Source organism: Brassica napus, chromosome C4 (assembly GCF_020379485.1).
Source record: "Brassica napus cultivar Da-Ae chromosome C4, Da-Ae, whole genome shotgun sequence".
Classification (NCBI taxonomy): Eukaryota; Viridiplantae; Streptophyta; class Magnoliopsida; order Brassicales; family Brassicaceae; genus Brassica; species Brassica napus.
Genome location: NC_063447.1, coordinates 43,956,689 through 43,979,068, shown reverse-complemented (window position 1 = coordinate 43,979,068; position 22,380 = coordinate 43,956,689). Strand labels below are relative to the sequence as shown.

The 22,380-nt window shown below is 38.4% G+C and overlaps 3 protein-coding genes and 1 non-coding gene across 4 annotated transcripts; 2 read left to right on the top strand and 2 right to left on the bottom strand.

Moving 5' to 3' along the window:
• Positions 1 to 2,199, bottom strand: LOC125585533. Its single transcript, XM_048754797.1, has 2 exons — positions 1,959 to 2,199; positions 1 to 1,597 (listed from the first exon to the last, which is right to left on the bottom strand). Exon 2 carries the CDS (start codon positions 1,592 to 1,594, stop codon positions 107 to 109), a length of 1,488 nt encoding a protein of 495 aa, XP_048610754.1. The 5' UTR covers positions 1,595 to 1,597; positions 1,959 to 2,199; the 3' UTR covers positions 1 to 106.
• On the bottom strand, positions 1,799 to 5,002 carry LOC125586101. Its single transcript, XM_048755907.1, has 3 exons — positions 4,559 to 5,002; positions 3,704 to 4,444; positions 1,799 to 3,385 (listed from the first exon to the last, which is right to left on the bottom strand). The coding sequence occupies exons 1-3, from the start codon at positions 5,000 to 5,002 to the stop codon at positions 2,492 to 2,494; spliced, it is 2,079 nt and encodes a 692-aa protein (XP_048611864.1). The 3' UTR covers positions 1,799 to 2,491.
• A 2,434-nt stretch (positions 5,003 to 7,436) lies between these two features.
• On the top strand, positions 7,437 to 7,543 carry LOC125586687. Its single transcript, XR_007323222.1, has one exon. It is a non-coding gene; the product is annotated as a small nucleolar RNA R71 (small nucleolar RNA).
• Positions 7,544 to 16,192: 8,649 nt separating this feature from the next.
• Positions 16,193 to 18,083, top strand: LOC106432313 (probable F-box protein At3g56670). The gene has a single exon (XM_013873153.3). The coding sequence runs from the start codon at positions 16,642 to 16,644 to the stop codon at positions 17,806 to 17,808; it is 1,167 nt and encodes a 388-aa protein (XP_013728607.1). The 5' UTR covers positions 16,193 to 16,641; the 3' UTR covers positions 17,809 to 18,083.
• The last annotated feature ends 4,297 nt before the right edge of the window (positions 18,084 to 22,380 follow it).

The window sequence follows — 22,380 nt, the reverse complement described above, 5'->3', positions numbered from 1 at the left end:
AAGAAAATAAAAGAAATAAAAAGCAATATGGTACATAAGTAGCATCCTCCCCCAGACTTACTTCACACCGTCTCGGTGTGAAAATAATTCCAAGAGAGATTACCGATCAGGCGTTGCGGTCAGTACGCCTCTTGGAGCGCCTCTCCAAGGCTCCATCATCATCAGAGTCCTCCGCTGCCTCAGGTCCAGCAGCGGTGTCGTGAGCGCCTGAGTCGTCATCGCTGTCTCCAGAAACAGCTGGCTGTGATGCGCATCCCTTCTTAATGTTGCAGATTCCCTTCCACATCTTCAGCAGTATGGAGTTGTTGGTTTGATGGCTCTTGATCGACCAAGCGTTGATCTCAGCAGCGGATGCAGTAGCGGGAGGTGCTGGTGGCAGCATATACGGAGTGAAATCCGTGGGGAAAAGACTTTCCTCATCTTCAGGTTCCTCCTCTATATCATCATGTGGTGTCTGCTGGTGTGTCGATGATGATGGGACTCCTTTCTTCTTCAGTGTCGCGGGTCTGGTGCAGAGAGATGCAGGCGGTGGTAGAAATATGATAGCACCTGGATCAGTCAGCTCGGTGATGGCGGTATCGGGTAGCTTGATAAATTGCTCCCTCCCTTGTTGGTTCTGGAACTGGTAGATATGAGGGGCGGACTTGTCGATGCTTCCTCGCCAAGGGCCGGTGAGGTAGTGGCTGCTAATGAGTGCTCTCATGTCGAAAAAGTTCTGATACATCCCCTTCTTATCCACCACTCTGTCAACAGGTGGAAGAAACACTCCACAATGCCTTAAGATCTGTGTGATAACCGCTCCAAACCCACATCTCTTCGTATCTGAAACTTTGAAGTACGCAAGCTTCTCCGCGATCACAGCTCCTATGTTTATGTCCTTCCCGCTAACATAGGTAATGTCCGCGCCTTGAGGCCATAGGTGTCCAGCCCCGATGAACAGAAGAGCTAGCTCATCTTTTGTCACTGCAGCGGGTTCCGTCTTCCCATAGATAAAACTGCTGATCACTCTCACTGCATATCGGAGAACAGGGCTACGTATTCTCGCTTGCTTGGCCTCTCGAGAGATGAAGTTTCCTGAAGCGATGAATGTCCATAAATCATTGTGTTCCGGGAAGTCAGGAACACAAGATTGACGTCCTTTCCCAAACCCAAAGACGTCGCACAGCTGAAAGATGGTCATGGAGTGGAACTGCCTGTTCACAATGAAGGAGAACATCGCCTTATCAGCAACTGGGTTGTCCTCGTCAGGATGGTAGAGGCGGGCTGATGCGAGGAACTGCCTGGTCAAGTCAGCATAGCAATCACAGTGAAGATCGAAGATGTATCCCAGGCCAATCTTCGCGAACAAGGCTTCAATATCCTCGGTTATCCCCAATGCATCTGTAGTGTCTCTGTGAGCGAAGCGCGACGGACATATTTCCACTCCCCTCATCTGCTCATAGAAATCATCATCATGTATATCCCACTGCTGGGTTATCTCTCGATTCGCAGGATGAGACCTATCCGTCTTTCGGAACTTGCCCTTTGTGCTGAGCCTAGCAGTCTGTACCGAGGAATCCCCACGCTCACTCTGCTTCTTCTGTCTCTTAGGCATTATCTGCAAAATTAATTCATCAAAACCCAAGTAAGAGACATATAGAAAAACACTCTTATATAATCATTTCTGATCAACCTCCTAAACATGTAAAAATTTAGCACACATCTCTTCTCTAAACTCAAAATAACACATCACACTCCATTCCAGTTTTCGTTTTTCAATTAAACTCGATAAATTTTTTTTTTTTTTTTTTTTTTTTTGAGGCAAAATTGCAATTCATCCTACAAATTGGCAATCTAGGTAACCCATGAGTATAATCATCACAAATAAACCATCCTAGATGCTATTCCATTTAGAATTCGTAGATTCCCCTAAATCCAACCCTAGGGCGATTTTTGATTCTAAAATTAGAGAGTCATACCTGTGTCTTGATGAAAACTGATGGTAGAAATGGATAGAGCTTGAAAAACTAATGAGTTTAGCACCAAGAATTACAAAAATCGGTTGAGATATGATGAAAATCGATTTGCATGTTCTTTAGAGGTTTGAGAGAGTTTGAGAGGAGAGGAAGATGAAATTATGAGTGTTTTGATCTGATTTTCGCGAGTGGGATCTTTTGTGGGTGTTTTCCGGTTTAAATTGAGTGAAATCAAACCGGGCAAGACTTACCTGAAATCAACCGATCTGTACTCTTATGATCGACCGATCTTATGAACGCATCGACCGATCTGCGTATACCGGATCGACCGATCTCTTACCTGGATCGCCGTTCTGTTTCTTTCGGATCGATCTATGCCTGATTGTGATATATGCCTAAAAATCATCTAAAAACACAACCAAAAATCAATTCACACAAGAAAACATAATCACAAAAAGAGAAAGAAAATCAAACCATGTGGGTTGCCTCCCAGTCAGCGCTTGTTTAAAGTCGCGAGCCTGACTATTTTGTTGTCCTTAGGCGAGATCGGGTTCCGTTAAAGGAATGTTGGTTCCTTCTTCGGGTTTTGCATCTGTGAAGTAAGGTTTTAGCCTCTGCCCATTGACGGTGAATTTCCTCCCATTGTCTTCCAAGACAATAGCTCCATAAGGTCTAACCTCTGTGATGGTGAAAGGTCCGGACCAACGAGACTTAAGCTTTCCAGGAAATAGCTTGAGTCTAGAGTTGAACAGAAGGACTTTGTCTCCAGCAGCGAAGTCTCTCGGGATTATCTTTCTGTCATGCCACGCCTTAGTTCTTTCCTTGTAGATTTTGGTGTTCTCATAGGCGTTCAACCGAATCTCGTCCAGCTCGTTCAACTGAACCATCCTCCTTTCTGCAGCGGTTTTAATGTCGAAGTTCATCAACTTCGTTGCCCAAAAACCACTGTACTCCAATTCCACAGGTAGGTGACAAGACTTTCCATAGACCAGATTAAAAGGAGTGGTGCCCAAGGGAGTCTTGTAGGCGGTTCTATACGCCCATAAGGCGTCATCAAGCTTCACAGCCCAGTCTTTCCTTGTTTTGCCTACAGCCTTCTCCAAAATCCCCTTGATTTCTCGGTTCGATATTTCAACCTGCCCACTTGTCTGAGGATGATAAGGTGTAGCTACCTTATGCTTTACTCCATGTTTCTTCAGCAGTTTATCGAACGTCTTGTTGATGAAGTGAGAGCCTCCATCACTAATAACCACTCTCGGGATCCCGAATCTTGGAAAAATGACTGTCTTGAACATTTTCTTGACAACACTAGAGTCATTTGTCTTGCTGGCTACTGCTTCCACCCACTTGGAGACATAATCAACCGCAACCAGGATGTACTCATTTCCATAAGAAGATGGGAAAGGGCCCATAAAATCAATTCCCCATACATCAAAAACTTCAACTTCAAGGATGAAATTTTGGGGCATCTCATTTCTCTTACTGATGTTGCCCTTCCGCTGACATGCATCACACTTTGAGACAAACTCATGGGCGTCTCTGAAAAGTGTAGGCCACCAGTAACCAGCCTGCAGGACCTTAGAAACCGTCTTGAATGTTGCAAAATGGCCTGCGTATTCTGAACTGTGGCAGTGGAAAAGAATCCCTTGCATCTCATTCTCCAGAACACATCTCCTGAATAAACCATCTGAGCATCTCTTGTAGAGGAAGGGATCATCCCAGTAGTAGTGGTTCACATCTCTCATGAACTTTTTCCTCTCATACCCCTTCAGGTTCGGTGGTTCAATTCCAGCACATAGGTAGTTTGCAAAGTCTGCAAACCATGGGAGATCATCCTGAATTTGTCTCATGACACAGCAATCAGCCTGATCCAAATACTCATCCTCCAGCAAGGTGATCACATAGACATTCTCCTCGGGTAATGTATCATCCAGTGGTGTTTCAGCTTCCACTCTCATTCGGGAAAGATGATCTGCCACTCCATTTTCTGCTCCTCTCTTGTCTCTGATCTCAATATCAAACTCCTGTAGCAGTAAGATCCACCTTAAGAGTCTCGGTTTAGCATCTTTTTTCGTCATCAGGTACTTCAAGGCTGCATGATCTGTGTGCACAATTACTTTCGAGCCCACCAAATAGGACCTGAACTTCTCGAAAGCATAAACTACTGCCAGCAACTCCTTCTCAGTGGTAGCATACTTGATTTGAGCATCATCAAGCGTTCGGCTGGCATAATAGATCACATGGAGTTTCTTGTCTTTTCTCTGCCCCAAAACAGCTCCAATCGCGTAATCACTTGCGTCACACATTATTTCAAATGGCAAGTCCCAATCTGGTGGCTGCACAATGGGAGCACTGACTAGAGACTTCTTGAGAATCTGAAACGCAGCGAGGCAGTCAGCATCAAAAACAAACTTCGCTTCTTTGCACAGCAGACGGGTGAGTGGCCTCGCTATCATAGAGAAGTCTTTGATAAACCTCCTGTAAAAACCGGCATGTCCCAGAAAACTCCGAATATCCCTCACTGTCCTAGGAGGCTGTAGGCTGGTCATAACTTCAATCTTTGCTTTGTCAACCTCGATACCCTGCTCTGATATCCTGTGACCCAAAACGATGCCATCTTTCACCATGAAATGACACTTCTCCCAATTTAGCACCAAGTTCTTCTCCTCACATCTTTCCAGCACCTTGCACAGATTAGCAAGGCAGTCGGTAAATGAAGAACCGTAGACTGAGAAATCGTCCATAAAAACCTCCATAATGTCCTCAATAAGATCAGTAAAGATCGACATCATGCATCTCTGGAAAGTGGCAGGAGCATTGCACAATCCGAAGGGCATTCTCCTGTAGGCAAAAGTACCGTATGGACAGGTGAATGTTGTCTTCTCTTGGTCCTCTGGATGAATGGGTATCTGAAAGAACCCGGAGTAGCCATCGAGAAAACAGTAGTAGGGGTGGTTGGCTAGTCTTTCCAGCATCTGGTCAATGAAAGGAAGTGGGAAGTGGTCCTTCCTTGTGGCTGAGTTTAGCTTCCTGTAGTCAATGCACATCCTATGCCCTGTGACTGTTCTGGTAGGAATCAGCTCAGCCTTCTCATTTGTGATGACAGTGATGCCACCCTTCTTAGGAACCACATGAACCGGGCTCACCCAAGTGCTGTCTGAAATTGGGTAGATCACCCCTGCACTCAACAGCTTTAGAATCTCCTTTTTCACAACTTCCATCAGTTTGGGATTCAGTCTTCGCTGGTGCTCTATGGACGTCTTTGACTCATCCTCCAAGTGAATCTTGTGCATGCAAAGATCTGGAGAAATACCTGTAATATCATCCAAAGAGTACCCCAATGCTTTTCTATACTTTCGCAATTTTGAAAGAAGCAAAGCGGTCTCCACATTATTCAGGTTAGCACAAATAATAACAGGATATGTGGAATTCGGTCCCAAGAATGCATACCTCAGCCCAGCTGGGAGGGCTTTAAGTTCCACCTTTGGAGCATTCTCCTCACTCCAATCTGGTTGGGAGGATGACGGTTTGACGGTTTTATCGGTGCCTGAGTCTTCAAGGCTGACATAGGCGACATGCTTCTCAATCGGTGAGGCTGAATCCAAAATCTCAGAAAATCCAACCACTTCTTGGTTCATGAACCCGAACTCACTCTCCCTTTGGGTCAATGCGACTTGTAGAGGATCATCAGTGTGCAACTCTTCATCCATTTCCTCCACCAGTTCAGTCAATGTATCAACCCAGAAAGTCTGTCCATCAATAGTCGGATTTTTCAGCACCTTCTCCACATTGTATCTCATCGCCATGTCTCCTAGACGTAAGTCTATATGCCCATTCTGTACATCAATCATGGCTCCAGCAGTAGCTAAAAACGGTCTGCCCAAAATGAGAGGATCTTTAGGTTCCTCTTCCAGCTCCAGAACTACAAAATCGGTAAGCACATATCCCTTTCCAACACCAACAGGGATGTTTTCTAGTACACCGACTGGTCTTCGCACTGATCGGTCAGCAAGGACCAAGGAGATCCTTGTAGGTTTGTAGTTCGTCATGCCTAGCCTCTCAGAGACAGAGAAAGGCATTAGGCTCACTCCTGAACCCAGATCGCAGAGACTCTTCTCAAAGGTAAGTGATCCAATGCGGCATGGTAGAACAAATGCTCCGGGATCTTCACGCTTTTTAGGCATGACATTTTGTAGAACTGCGCTACATTCCTCATTGAGCATCAACACACCACGCTCTAGGCTCATCTTATCGGTAAGAATCTCCTTCATGTACCTTTTAAGAGAAGGTACCATCTTCACCGCTTCAACGAATGGCAATCTCACATGTAACTCCCCAACAAGGTTCTTTAGCTTCTCGTACTCACGTTCTTTGATCTTCTGCCTTGGTCTGGATGGGTATGGAGCCTTAGGAACATAAGCAGGAGGCGCCACATACACCTCTTCAGGTTCAGAGGAATTTGGCTTTGTTGACACGGGATCGGTCGATCCAGATGCACCGGATCGGTCGATCTCCGTCCCCTTGGATCGGTCGATCTGTTCCTGAGATCGGTCGATCTCTTTCTCATTCGATCCCTCAATCATTTTTCCACTCCTAAGTGTTACAGCATTCACAAACTCCTTGGGATTCGTCTCTGACTTCCCTGGTAGAAATCCAGGTGCTGTTCTGCTGCTGGAGGCGGTTTGAGCAACTTGCTTTTCCAAAACTTTCAAATGGGTGTTCAAAGTTTCAAACTTCCCATTAAGCTCTCCATACATGTTATCCACCTTGGTGTTTATCTCTGCAGTGCTATTCTTCTGACCTTCTAGCACCATTTGCAGCATCTTCTTAATTTCGTTATCCTGAGAAGACTGTGACGAAGAGGCATTCCCTTGATTCTGGTAGTTGTTGTACTGCTGCCTTTGCTGAAATCCTGAGTTGCCCGAGTTGTTCCCCTGATATTGATTTCTGTTCTGATATCCTTGGTTGAACACACTCTGGTTCTGATTCTGGTTTTGCCTGTTTCCTGCCTGAGGGTAGGACTGATGTTGTGGATTCTCCACATTGTTGCTCCGGTAAGACAGATTATTTTGCTGATTTTGACTCCATCCAAGGTTCTGATTGTAGCCTCTGTTGTAGTTTCCTTGACCACCAATGTAGTTCACATCAGCTTGCATATCATCTGAATCATCACCAACAGTTTCTTGTGAGGAACGATAGCCTTGCTCCTCCACAAATTTCACAGATTTCTGATCTCTCTTGAGAAGCATCTCAATCTTGGCATTCAGCTCATCTATCTTCTTGGATTCATAACCAACACCCTTCTGGCTGGTGTCAAACCTTGACTTGCGGTTTGCTTTGCTGGATGACAGGTTGTTCAGCAAGGTGTAAGCTTCTTCAACAGTCTTGGTCATGAAATCACCATTACTTGCTGTGTCCATGGCATCTTGACTCTCTTCATGAACTCCATTATAGAAAATGTTCAGCAAGCTCACATCAGTGTAACCATGGTGAGGGCAGTCCTGTGTGTACTCCTTGAAACGCTCCCAAGCCTCATGAAAGCTTTCTGAATCAAGCTGCTGAAAGCTTCCAATTCTGCTTCTCAGATATGTGGACCTTGACTTGGTGAAGAAATGCTGTAGAAAAGCAGCTCTTGTCTCTTCCCATGTAGTAAGAGATCCTGGAGGGATGGACTTTAACCATCTGATAGCTTTATCAGCTAAGGAAAACGGGAACAACCTGCATTTCAAAGCGCCTTGAGGAACTCCATTATGTCTGCTGGTGTCACAGACTCGCTCAAAATGCTCCAAGTGATACATCGGGTCCTCAGACGGGTTTCCATGAAACGGATTTTTCTCCACCAAATTAATGAGACCAGTCTTGATCTCAAAGTCTCTTCTCTCAATGGGAGGTGGGCGAATCCCAGAACGATCGGCATAGAATGCATCTGGTGTATCATAATGTGCAAGCGTCATCCTAGGCATGCCATAGTCTCCAGCCTGTTGTCTTGCAGCTACACCAGCCTGCTGATTATCACCAGCATTGTTGCCTTCTCGTTCATCTACAGGAATTGGATTTTGCGGGTTGTCCTGAAACTGGTCTTCAGCCATTTCAACCTCTTCAGCGGACTCAAGTCTTTTCTTTTTCACTTGTCTCTCTAGGCGGCCGAGCTCTAACTCCAAAGGTATTAAATTCGATGATCCTTTGCTTCTAGTATGAAATCCGCTCATTCACCTGAAAACACAAACAGAAAGAGAAAGACAGAAACATTAGACAAAATAAAAAAAATGCTATAGTCTTAAACTGATCATTAACTCTAGGGTGACCAAATGGTCCCCGGCAACGGCGCCAAAAACTTGATGTGTCGAGTTTTAACCCGATTATCTAACTGCAAGTGCACAGTAAAGTACGCAGTAGTAATGCGGGATCGAATCCACAGGGACCGATGATCACACGTAGAGTTGCAGACAAGTTAATAGCTACAGCGAACGAAGATATATTTTTGATGGTTTTTATTTAATTTTCTTTAGTGTCACAAAACATAAACAAGCTGTAAAAAGATGATTTAAACGATTTGAAAACTATTTTAAAACAAACGTTGGGCATTGGGAATTCTCAGGGATTTCTTTTTAATCAAGATACAATTAATGGCAGACACAGAGATATATTAAGAACCGTCTAGAACTCAAACACGATATTAGAATTAACCTACTTCCGTAGCGCTAATTCTCTATGTTATAGAAATCTCCACACTAACTTCCGCTGAGTTTCAATTTCTAAACAAGCATTAAGAACAGGTTCAATATGTTCACAAAGCGCAATAACATCAACTTCCGAGGGTTAAGGACACTTTGCTCATCTAAAGTATTTTCGGAAGTTCAAACAATCACTTTCGGTGCATCAAACAATCTGATATCATGAACTAAGTGATCAATTCAGTTCAAGCAGTAAGAAATCCATTAGATGAAGAACCAAAACGTAATCCCTTAGTCTACACACGTTTTATGAATCAAAACATCAAGAAATCCCCTATGAGAACCCCTAAACCCAACTAGATGACTACTCACACATAACTAAGCAAGAACAACACGATTTTGATGAAGAAAACATGATAAGATTGTATTAAAACAGAGTAAAGGTTCAGAAGATCTTCTCCAAATGGTTTTGCGATGAACTCCTTTACAAATCTTCACAAATCACACAAAACAAGTACAAAACTCTCAAATCTCTCTCAAGAACTTGTAAATCTCCTTCTTGGTCGCCCCTGGTCTTTTCTTGAGTCTCAAAGGTCGAGTTCCTCTCTAAATTATTGAGGGGAGTGGGTAAAAAGGAGTGAAAAGCTTGTTTGTGCGTGTGGAGCCCGTAGAGCCTTAGATCGGTCGATCCACATATACGGGATCGGTCGATCTAGTGCATGAAAGCATAAGATCGGTCGATCCACATTTACCGGATCGGTCGATCCCACGTCCTGTGCGATCAATACTTCATTCGGTCTATTGTTCGGTCTATCTTGCTTCTGAATAAATCCCGAATGCGTTCTTTTCTTTCAAGCTATCTAGTAACCTGCATATTACACTTAAGAACACCAAAACGCATCAAATAGACCAAAACATTAATTAAAACCGACCATTTAATTGCTCCAAAACGAGTTTAAAACCGTTAAAAACACGGAATATCAAATATTCCAAGGAAATTACGAGGAAACCCTTATCTTCCTCGGAATTCCGTCGGAATATTCCAATTAAAAAAAAAAAGTCGATGCTAGTCTGTTTCCGAGTCATCATCACCAGATGAATCTGAATCTGGATCTTGGTGAAACTCTCCAATCACTGGTTCATCCTCTACATGAACGACGGCTTCCTCTACAAAGTCGGTTAAATCGACTAAAAGGCCAACTCCAGCTAAATCTTCTGCTGCACTTAAGTTGCCGGATGTGCTTGGTTGTAGTGGGTCTTCCAGCTCAGAACTTCCCTGAACTCGGCTTCTCGGGTTGGGTCTTGTAACAGCAACCCATGGATCATCTCTGTTCCTTACCCGAGGTACTTGATATAACAAACCTGTAACATTTAAAAAATTATTAGTCAAATTATAAATTAATACACATGATGATGAATCATTCTAAATAATTAACATTTAATTACCTGATCGGCATGAGAAGCAAGAATGAAAAGATCATAATATTGCAGCTTTCGCCTCGAATTTACTGATGTAACACCAAATGCATCTGTTCTCACACCTCGATCTAGAGTGTTGTCGTGCCAATCACAATAGAAAACAGTACAGCGCAATCCAACCATGCCCAAATACTTGATTTCCAAAATCTCACGTATGTGTCCGTAGTATACATCATCTCCTGATGCAGAACAAACGCCAGCATCATAAGTCGTACTCGAACGTCTCCTCTTCTGAGTTGTGAATGCATATTCTCGAGAACAAAATCTCGGATATGACTTCACAACAAATTTTGGTCCAACGACCATCTCGCGTATCCAATCGTCAAATGTTTCACCTCTGGCCAAACCAGCAGATACCTATATTAATAGCACATATATATGTTATATCAATAAATGTGAATTAGTATAAATATGTGATAAATGATATTTTAATTTGTTTAAAGCACTCACATAAGTAAACATCCATCCAGAAAATTCTATATGCTTCATTTCTTCTAGTTCGTCCTCTGTGGCGTATCTATATTCGAACCTCGTTTCTGCCATGAAAATCCTGTACATATGATGACAATAATGTAATTAATTAAGATTTAAATTTCAACTTGTTAAAATAAAAATTTGTAAGCTAATTTATTTACCTCTTATATTGAAGAATATCTTCGCAGTTGGTGAGCAAATATGTTTGCAAATTATTGCGCTCCTGCTCAATACGTCGACGGTCCTTTGGTTTTTCGCTAAGTTGTCCAACGTCTGTGAAAATGTCTGGAATCGTAACATGATATGTTGCCCGTTCGCCTCTATCATCATGCCGAGCAGGTCTTCTGTTTTTGGTCTGAACTTCTGCTGGAAAGTAGTACTCGGCAAAGTTTGAAGTTTCTTCATTGATCATCTGTGCGACTATAGAACCTTCCACCCTACTTAAATTTTTCACCATCTTCTTCAAATGGAACATATACCGCTCAAACAGATACATCCATCTATACTGCACAGGACCACCAAGTTCCAATTATCTTGCCAGGTGAATAACAAGATGCTTCATAACATCAAAAAAATGAGGGTGGAAATATCTTCTCAAGGTTGCACTGAATCACGGCTATGTTAGTCTTCAAATTTTCAATACCTTCAAGAGTCACTGATCTCGTACATAAATCGCGGAAGAAACCACTTATCCCTTCAATTGCTTCATGAACATTTCGTGGTAATAGTTCCTTGAAGGCAAACGGAAGGAGGCGCTGCATCACTACATGGCAATCGTGGCTTTTCAAGCCAGTAAACTTTCCTTCCTTTCTGTCGATACAATTACGCAAATTAGATGCGTAACCGTCTGGAAATTCCACATCGTTTGAAATCCAATCAAAGAACGCATCTTTTCCCTCTGCATCAAGTCGGTATATGGGAAAAGGAGCCCTACCATTCTCATCAACATGAAGTTCTGAACGAGCACATATATCGACTAAATCCAGTCTTGACTTCAAATTATCATTTGTTTTACCTTGAACATTAAGGATCGTGTTCATGAGATTGTCAGAAAAGTTCTTCTCAATATGCATGACATCTAAATTATGTCTTAGCAAATGATCCTCCCAGTATGGCAGATCCCAGAAAATACTTTTTGTGCCAGTTATGTAGGTCTCCAACAGCATCTACCGGAAAACGCTCATGTCCACCGATGGCTAGCGTCCTTTCTGCACCAAAATCTCTTAGTTGTGTCTTCAAATCTTTCCCACAAATTTCCGGCGGTGGACTGTCAAACACCCTCTTGTTCTTTGTAAACAAATTCCTACTCCTACGATATGGATGATCCACTACAAGAAAACAGCGGCATACCGAGGAAAAAAATCGTCGGTATGTCGTCGGAATAACGCTATTCCGACGACATACCGACGAAAAAAGTTCTCGGAAATAACTCCTCGGAAATTCATCTTTCCTCGGAAATTCCTCGGAAATTTCCGACGGAATTCCGAGGAAATGAATTTCCGAAGAAATTTCGAGGACCACAAGTTCGTCGGAAATTCCTCGGAATATTCCGAGGAAGATGTCGTCGGAATATTCCGAGGGATAAACTTCCTCGGAATATTTCCAAAATTAAAAAAAAAATTATAAATTTATTTTTTTAAATTGAAATTCGAAAATATAAAATTAAAATTGAAATAGAAAACATATTTAAAATACAAAAAATAATAAAATAGTTTTTATAAATAAAAAAATGTTTTATAAATACAAAATTAGTTTTAATAAATATAAATATTTTATAAATATGAAATCAACTTTTTATAAATACAAAATAGTTTTTATAAATACAAAAAATAATAAAATAGTGTTTATAAATAGTGTTTAAAATTGAAATAGAAAACATATTTAAAATACAAAAACTAATAAAATAGTTTTTATAAATAAAAAAAATGTTTTATAAATACAAAATTAGTTTTAATAAATATAAATATTTTTATAAATATGAAATCATCTTTTTATAAATACAAAATAGTTTTTATAAATACAAAAAATAATAAAATAGTGTTTATAAATCAAAATAATGTTTTATAAATACAAAATTAATTTTAAAATATGAAATCATCTTTTATAAATCCAAAAATCGAATTTATATACAAAGAACATTTTGTATATTTAAAAATAGTTTTTATAAATACAAAAATAAAAAAAAGTGTTTATAAATCAAAAAATGTTTTATAAATACAAAATTAGTTTTAATAATTATAAATATTTTTATAAATATGAAATCATCTTTTATAAATCCAAAAATCGAATTTATATACAAAAAACGTTTTGTAAAATCGAAATTATATAGAAAAAACGTTTTGTAAATACAAAAATACTAAACAATTTATAAAAAAAAGTTCTAAATCAATTCAACACAACCAAATCACAATTCTAAACCTATTACACAACAAATCACAATCCTACCCAATTACCCTAACAAAAATCTATCAAAAAACTTCTAAAATCATCAAATCTACTTAAAAACCTAACAAATAGGACCTAAGAGAGTTGGATAGGGTCCTTACATGATTTGTAAGGGAATGGAAAGGATTCGCCGGAGAGATCGTCGCGAGAGAAGGTGGAGAACGCTGGAAGGAGAGAGAGATCGCCGGAGAGGAAGAAGAGAGAAATGGGGAAGAAGATGCGTTTCGAGTTTATAAAACCTTGGGTCCGACGGATATTTTCCGTCGGAATTCCCTCAGTATTTTCAATTTCAATTTTTGCGAAATATTTGGCGGCTTGTTTGCCCGATTAAATGAAAATATTCCGAGGAAATTCCGACGGCCACTTAAATATCCGTCGGAATTTCCTCGGAATATTTTCATTAATTCGAGGAAAAAAAATATCCTGTGCATGTATTTCTATTAATTTATATTGTTCCTCGGAATTTCCTCGGAATATTCCGAGGAAATACCGAGGAACTAGTGTTTGGGGTTTCAAAACATCAATTTTTTTTGTCGTATTTCATTTCTTATACAATTGTAATGCATACCATTGAGAATTCTTTGTATAGATGAGTATAAACCATGAAATAACAAATTTCAAAACGAATTGAAAGTATTCCCTTTACCGTTCATTAAAGTGTATAAGTGTTTCTCTTATGTTGTGGGATTTCATTCATACAATCGGAAAAGTGTTAATTATAGGGTAAGGAACAAATTTTTGACTTCATAATCAGTCTAAGACACTTAATAAGGGTTATATAAGTGTTATTCAAACCGCAAAACGTTGTTTTCGGTTTAAAAACTCTACTTCCTCGGAATTTCCTCGGAATATTCCGAGGAAATTCCGAGGAAACCCTTATCTTCCTCGGAATTCCGTCGGAATATTCCGAAGAATTTCCGAGGAACTAGTGTTTGGGGTTTCAAAACGTCAATTTTTTTTTTAAATGGATCGATCGATGGATATATGTCCAAAAACGCATCGATCGATCACTAAGATGGACCAAAGCGTAACAATGTGATCGATCGATTAGATTATCCCATCGATCGATCGAGGATATCAAGTGTTCCTCGGAATATTCCGAGGAAATTCCGAGGAACTAGTGTTTGGGGTTTCAAAATCTCGAATGTTTTTTTATAAACGGATCGATCGATGGATTTATGTCCAAAAACGCATCGATCGATCACTAATATGGACCAAAGCGTAAAAATGTGATCAATCGATGGGTAAATGTCTAAAAACGCATCGATCGATCACTAGTTCGTCGGAATTTCCTCGGAATTTTGCAAAATCCCTATAATATTTCCTCGGAATTCATCGGTTTTTTCCGAGGATTTTGGGTTTCCTCGGAATTTCCTCGGAAATTCGTCGGGAAATTCCGAGGATTTCATTTTCCGTCGGAATATCCGTCAGAATACCGATGTTTTCTTGTAGTGATCAGGTGGTAGGAATCTCCTGTGACAGTTAAACCAACACGTTTTCCTTCCGTGTTTTAGTTGGAAAACATCAGTGTTATCTTGACAATATGGACATGATAGCCTTCCATGCGTTGTCCATCCAGAAAACATACCATATGCTGGAAAATCACTTATTGTCCACATTAGTACTGCCCGCATTTGAAAGTTTTCTTTACACGAAACATCGTATGTTTCAGCACCTTGAGCCCATAGTTGTTGCAACTCATATATTAGTGGCTGAAGAAACACATCAAGTGATATCTTAGGATGCTCTGGTCCGGGAACGAGAATCGAGAGAAACAAAAACTCTCATCGCAAACACAAGTTTGGGGGTAGGTTGTATGGTGTAAGAATGGCTGGCCATAGAGAATATTGTCTTCCACTCTTGCCAAATGGGCTGAAACCATCAGTACATAATCCAAGGTAGACATTTCTTTTCTCATACGCAAACTCGGGATACTTTGATTGGAAATGTTTCCACGCTTTTGTATCTGAAGGATGTCTGATCTCACCATCTATTGAGTGCTCCGCATGCCATCTCATTGGTTGCGCTGTGCGTTCAGACAGATACAACCTCTGCAACCTTTCCGTCAAAGGCAAATACCACATCCTTTTATATGGCACTGGAACTCTTGCACTCGTATCTTTATAATGAGGCTTTCCACAAAATTTGCATGTAACCCGCTGTTCATCCGCCCTCCAATAAATCATGCAGTTGTCGCTGCATACATCTATTACCTGATACGATAAACCAAGACCAGCTACGAGTTTCTGAACCTCGTAGTATGAACCAGGAGCTACATTATCCTCGGGTAGAATACCTTTTACAAAATCAGCTTTCGCATCCACACAGTCTTCAGCCAAATTATAATCTGTTTTAATGTCCATCAATCTTGTAGCAGATGATAAAGCTGAATGACCATCTCTGCAACCTTCGTACAATGGTTGCTTTCCAGCATCCAACATATCATAAAATCTCCTAGCTTGTGCATTGGGTAAATCTTCCCCTCTAAAATGATCATTTACCATCTCCTCAGTACCTACACCATAATCTACATCCGTTCTAATTGGTTCTTCTAATCTAACCGCTGGCTGAGGTTCGCTAGTACTACCATGTTCATAATCAGTTTCCCCATGATAATACCAAATTTTGTAACTTCGTGTAAACCCACTCAAATATAGATGAGTCCAAACATCCCACTCTTTAATAACCTTTCTATTTTTACAATTAAAGCAAGGACATCTTAACGTACCTGTTTTTGCTTCCGGTTGTCGGTGAACTAACCCCATGAATTCGGTTATACCTCGTTGGTATTCTTCCGTAAGCAATCTCGTGTTCGGATCCAAATGAGGTCGATCGATCCAAGAACGAAAATAATTTGAAGAAGACATGTTTTTTATGAATCAAATTCGTGTGTAAAGAGAGTAAGAGGGAGGATGAAGATATGGAGTGAATGAAGAGGAAGAGGGGTGCATGTATTTATAGTTGAAATTCTGCCGACAGACCGAGGAAATTCCGACGGAAACGGCTAGTTCGTCGGAATTTCCTCGGAATTTTTAAAATCCCCCAACGGCTCTCTAACGGCTATAATATATCCTCGGAATTCATCGGTTTTTTCCGAGGAATACGTTTTTTCTCGGTATTCCATAAGAATATTCCGACGGAATAATATTTCCTCGGAATTCCGTCGGTATATTCCGAGGATTTCATTTTCCGTCGGAATGTCCGTCAGAATACCGCTGTTTTCTTGTAGTGGTCCCAGGTAAATATTATTTTTAGATACTCCACTACTTCTTCCATACATATATACAATACTTTTATAAGGAAATGTAATCATAATGAATATATTAATTACATATGGAATTTGATTTATTTACTAATGTGTATAATTATATATGGAATGTAGATTTGCAGATATCAAGAATAGTTGGAGTCCTTATCAGAGATTATGTAACCATAATTGGCTTTGACTAGTATATGTCAAGTTCTAAAAATAATCATTTATTTGCCAAAACATTAAAAATATCTAAATGTACAGATAATTATAAATTAATTCTACACGAGTGAAATATATATATATATGCTAACATGTACAACACATAAAAATATAGGACTTTGACATAAAAGAAGAAAGGACGATGACGAGAGGACGCGAAGAGAAGATCCATGAAACCTCACTTTCACCCTCGCCACTTTGTCACCGTAGAATATCCACCAGAAATATCAACATCCCTCTCGATCTAACGGTGGAAATTCTAAAAAAACTACCGGCGAAATCTTTAGTGAGGTTCAAATGCGTCTCAAAGTGTTGGTCATCAATTATCAGCAGCCGTAAAGACTTCATAGAATCGATCGTGACTCGGTCCTTGACTCAGCCTCCGCGTGATGCCCATCTTATCGAGGATCTCTACGACAAGACTGATGAATGTTTGTTAGTCATCTCATCTCCTTGCCCTCAAATGACTCACAAAGAATCGGTATCGATCCTTGGAACAGATCATGAATATGCCCGCGGTTTGTTCCTTTGTTGGTCATATGAACATCAAGAGGGAGCTATATATAACCCTACTACGAGGCAGTCCTTCAACTTACCAAAGATGAAACATTCACATCCTGGGCTTTGCTTCTTCGGATATGAACCTCTCGAGAATCAATACAAAGTATTGTTCATACCGAACCCTGTCCACAGGGTGGAGCAGGCTTGTCAAGTTTTCACATTAGGAGATACCAAGGCGGAGGAGCAGTGGAGGAATATCCAAAACATTGAATATCTCTATCCATCCTTAAGTTATCGCAGTACAGTTTCCATCAACGGGGCTATTTATTTCCTATCAAGGTTTAAAGTAAACGATACTACTACTGAATATAAAATTTTGAGGTTTGATATTCGGTCCGAAAAGTTTTATAATGTAGACCTTCCAAAAACTGTGACACTGAAGGATCTGTGTTGGTATTATCTGATAAACTACCAAGGAAAGTTAGGACTTATATGTTGCCAGCAGCGCATGGAAATTTGGATTATGGAAGAAGATGCTGAGAAGAAGACACAAAGATGGTCCAAGATCTTCTTTTATGAGATGGGGGGTTTCGGTAACTGGCTCATCTCGGATGTTACTCGTGCTGGTGAGATTGTTTTTATCAATAAGCCTCTTGACACGTTACGTATATGTTATTATGATCCCAAGCGCAACAGTGTCAGATATGTTGACCTTAAAGACAGCTATCCTAAGGAAAGAGGTTGGGATAAGAGTCTTCTAATCAGGACTTTTCCAGATTACGCCGAGAACACAATGTGTTTGTACTAGTAAGGATCTTTCAATGCAACATGTGCTTCTTTATTGATAGGTGTAAATGTAATGATGGAAACATAGGTTACATATATGCCCTATTACAACGAATTCTCGTTGGGTTTGTCTTTTCTTTTGCTTGATTATTGCTGTAGTCCTTAATTATCAGAGATTATATAATATGTATGGAATGTTGTTTTACAGATATTGATAACAACCGTAGTTTTACCTGAGGTTTTTTTTTTTTTTGATAAGTATGTGAATTTTCATTAGCAAGTAATGACACAAAGAGATACAATTTGATGAAATCAAATCCTAATGCATCTAAACACGCTGAACACAGCAAATTAGTCTGAGAGGACCACAAAAAAAGATCCTCACAAACACTAGAAGTTTAATCAATATCTGATGGATATGATTAAAGCTTAGCTATAACTATGGATTCATCAACAGCCATTCGAGTTTCAGTTGATCAGAGTAGAGACTTGATAACGGAACCTGCACCAAGAACAAAGATCAATAGAGATAACAGCCGGAGAAGGCACCGCAGACCATCCCACGAAGGCGACTCCGAAAAGGGGACCTTAAAAGAAGCCAGCAATATAAGGACTGGTGAACGTACAAACGGATGGAAGCAGAGGTTTATCGGATTGAGATTTGTAGACATGAATATTATGTATTTAGATAGATAAAGCAATGTTTAGGTTGATGGTTTACAGTATAACTAGTAACTTACAATATGGAAAAAACGAACTTGGTGTTGAGCATGCATGTGATAGGTTATTCTAATCACTTATTAGAAACCATCTAAAATCACAGAAACAACACAAAACTTGACAATTTAAAACTCAATTTCTGTTCCGAAGAAAGCTTATAAACTCATTTCAATATCACATTGTTCAATTCATCAACCATAACTTCCTTGTTAAACCCTTTAACCAGAGGAATAAACCGTCAGAGTATGCAAAAGATAGCTCAGAGCATACGTTCTTCTTGTAGGACTTCCCTTCTTGCACAGATTATACGCTTTGGTACATCTTCGCTTCTGCAATGACCATGGATTATCACGTTATACTTTTTTCTCAAGATTGGAGTCAAAGACTCTATCAGCTTCATTCATCATTCCTTTCACACAGAATCCTTTCAAAAGAGACACCACACTTTTGAAGTCCATATTGATATTACCGAAGTTTTAAATGAGTGTTTGATACGTGACGTCCGTAGGGACTGATTCATCGTAAAACATCTTGAGCAAGAGTCTCTTCGCTTCTCTTGTGAACTGTGTGACTGGGAAGTAAACCTAGTTTAAAGCATTTATGTGTCTAGACTGTCCAACATAAGCTATATTAATACAACCCACACGAAAACCTTGATTCTAGGACTCTCAATATATTTTTCATTATCTATACTAAAATAATCAGAAGGATACACATTTTATCATTCAAACAATAGTAAAAGAATAGAGAAGTGGGTAGTGCTAGGTTTATTAAGAAGGGTGAAACCAGTAGGATTGATGAATTACGAAAGGGAAACATTAATAAAGTTCGGGTTGAAGTTTATTCAAATGTAACTGCACTTAATGTAGTTATTTCTATTCTTGTATCAGAGTCGTACATTACAATAGACAACATAATAAGGAACCAATCACACTAGATTAAACACTTGATGAATCTGTCACCAATTCAATAAGAGAAGGGTGAACCAGAAGTAGCATTAAAGCGAGCAGAAAGGAAAAAATTATCCTCCACTTTAAATGACTATAATCGAATGTGATTTAAGCATTGATAAAGACCCGATTTCATTCAAAAATATTTAAAATTCTAAATAATAGTTTGATGCCGCAAAAAAAGAGACATTACGTGGGTGATAACAAAAATATGGGACTTTGTATAGCTGTCTGATGGTTTCATAATCGTTTGTTTTAACTTTTAAAACATGAACATGACTGGAAAGGTAATATTTAGAGATGCAAGGCTCACCTTGTTACTAAAGGGTTTACCAAAAAGCATGAAATTGACTAGATTATGATTCTATAAATATTTTTTGACAAAATCTAATTTACAATATCAATAGATTTTAAAAAAATTTGATAAGTAATTTTTTAACATTTTTACTTTAGTTTATTTGAGAACTATATAATTCTTTTATTTTATATTTATATCAAATAGGAAAATTATCTAAAATTTTATTTAATTTTGTTTTTAATTATTTCAACCCGTGCATTATGAATTTTTAATAAAATATATGTAATTTGTTTGATTAAATTTGGGATATATACAATTTGATGAATGTTTAATTGTAAAACTTACTTGGTGTTAATTTATTGACTCTAACATTTTATTTGTATAAAAACTATTTGATGTTAATTGATTAAATGATTTTTTGTAGTATATAAACCCGCAAAATAGTTATACTTATTTTCAACTTTTTCTAAATTATTTTAGTGGTTTTAAATCAAATAATTTAAAAGGAAGATAAATAAAAATTTATTAAAAAGGTATGATCTAATGTTTTATATTGTTGGGACACAAGATTACCTATTGTGTTGTTTGGAAACACATTTAATGGTATGATGTTGTTTTCCATAATTATAAGATTGAATTTAATTATATAATAGAAAGTGTATTTAATTTAAAAAACTTACAAAAAAAAATTGGGTCCATGAGAATGATCGTGTTTTAATAAGAGAGAATATGATTCGAAGTTTCACCAAATGGATGTGAAAACCATCTTCTAAATGGAGAGCATGAGGAAGAAGTATATATGGACCAACCTCAGTGGGTTTGTAGCAAAATATGAAAAGAAAATGAGAAAATAATTTTATGGACAAAACAAGCTTGTAAATAGTGGAAATTAAAGTTTAACGATAGCATCATGTCATTTAATTTTGTAGAAATGATCGTTCATCGATGTAGCTACTACATTAAGGTCAGTGATAGCATAATTGTTATGTTAGTCTAATATGTTGACAGAGATACATCATAATGATTGTTGAGTTTGTCTTATAAATGATATATTAGTTAGATCTTAGAAAGATATGAATACCATGTAAAAATAGCTCCAATTCAAAAAGGGGACACATTCAGCATAAAAACGGTGAAAAACTTTATGAATCACTGGTTGGGAATTTAAACTATGTTTAGATCTATACCCGACCATAGGTCGTGTGCAAATTAAAACTAAAAGGGTCAATTAGGTGAATATACAAAATAAGAGTGGAAATTAGATAAGTGTGCATTGTTTTTAATAATTTGCGAACATGTAGGAACAGAGACCTAAAATGACGAACTTAGGCTAGAGACAATCTGACATCCCTACCTATTACCTCTTCCCCTCAACCGGCTTATGAGTTTTTTTTTTCTTTTAAGTTTGATAAGTGACAGGTTAAAAAACGAGTGAACATATGGACATATACGTCACAACATTTGTTGTCATGCGTCTCTAGTTATTATCTATCAAAAAAAGATGAATCAACATATATGTTTAACTTGTCAATTGTAATATGACTATGAAAATTTATATCCCGTTTACCCAACTAATAACGGGTTTCACTTGAAAATATACATGCAAACTAGTAAGTAAATAGTTTTAGATTTAACCACTTAAATTAACGGGTACTAAAGTTATATAGTAGCACAACTCAATTTGGCCATGTGTAATATTTTTTAATAACTCAATTTGGCCATGTATAATCTTTCGTAGTATCTTTTTTGAAAATAGAATAAGACAATGAAGTTAAACAAAGGTGTTACAGGAAAACATAATGGTTACCGGAACCTAAACCTTATACCTCAAATTTTAAACACTAAATCCTAAGATTAACTCTAGACCCTATAGTTCAAACTCTATATACTAAACCCTAAACTCTAAATACTAAACCCTAAATCCTTGGGTAAACTCTAAACCCTTGAGTAAATCTTAAACTCTAAGGTTTATAATTTATCCGAGGGTTTAGGATTTAGGAATAAAGATTTACTGTTTTTAAGATTTAGTGTTTAGTGTTTATGATTTAGAATTTAAGACTTATCCAAGGGTCTAGGGTTTACCCAAAGGTTTAACGTTTACCTAATGGTTTAGGATTTAGTATTCAGAGTTTAGTCTTTTGTTGACGACGTTAGAAATGTTTTTTTAAAAAAAATTTCTTGCAGATTACACATTATATGAGGTATAGGTTTCAATTCCTCAAAAAAAAACAATTTATTAAACAATTATTTCTACAACAAAAAATAACAATCAACCATTTAATACGAAGAACAAGAATGAATGATATTTTAGTAGAAAAGAAACTTAGTAGGCTATACTTAACGGAAACTATTATGCATGAATATAAGACCCCAAATTAGGGTGATCTAATAATAGCTATACATTAATACTTGTGTATCCGGTTATGTTGTTTTAAAACCAGTTATATAACAATATATATTAAAATCATAGCCGGATATATGTTATTCGAAAAGTACTAATTTGTTCGATGACTAACTATACACAAGCTCACTAAACCCTAAACCCTAAATACTAAACCCTAAACCTTTGGGTAAACTATAAACCCTAAAGTTTAGGATTTATTCAAGGGTTTAGGATTTAGGATTA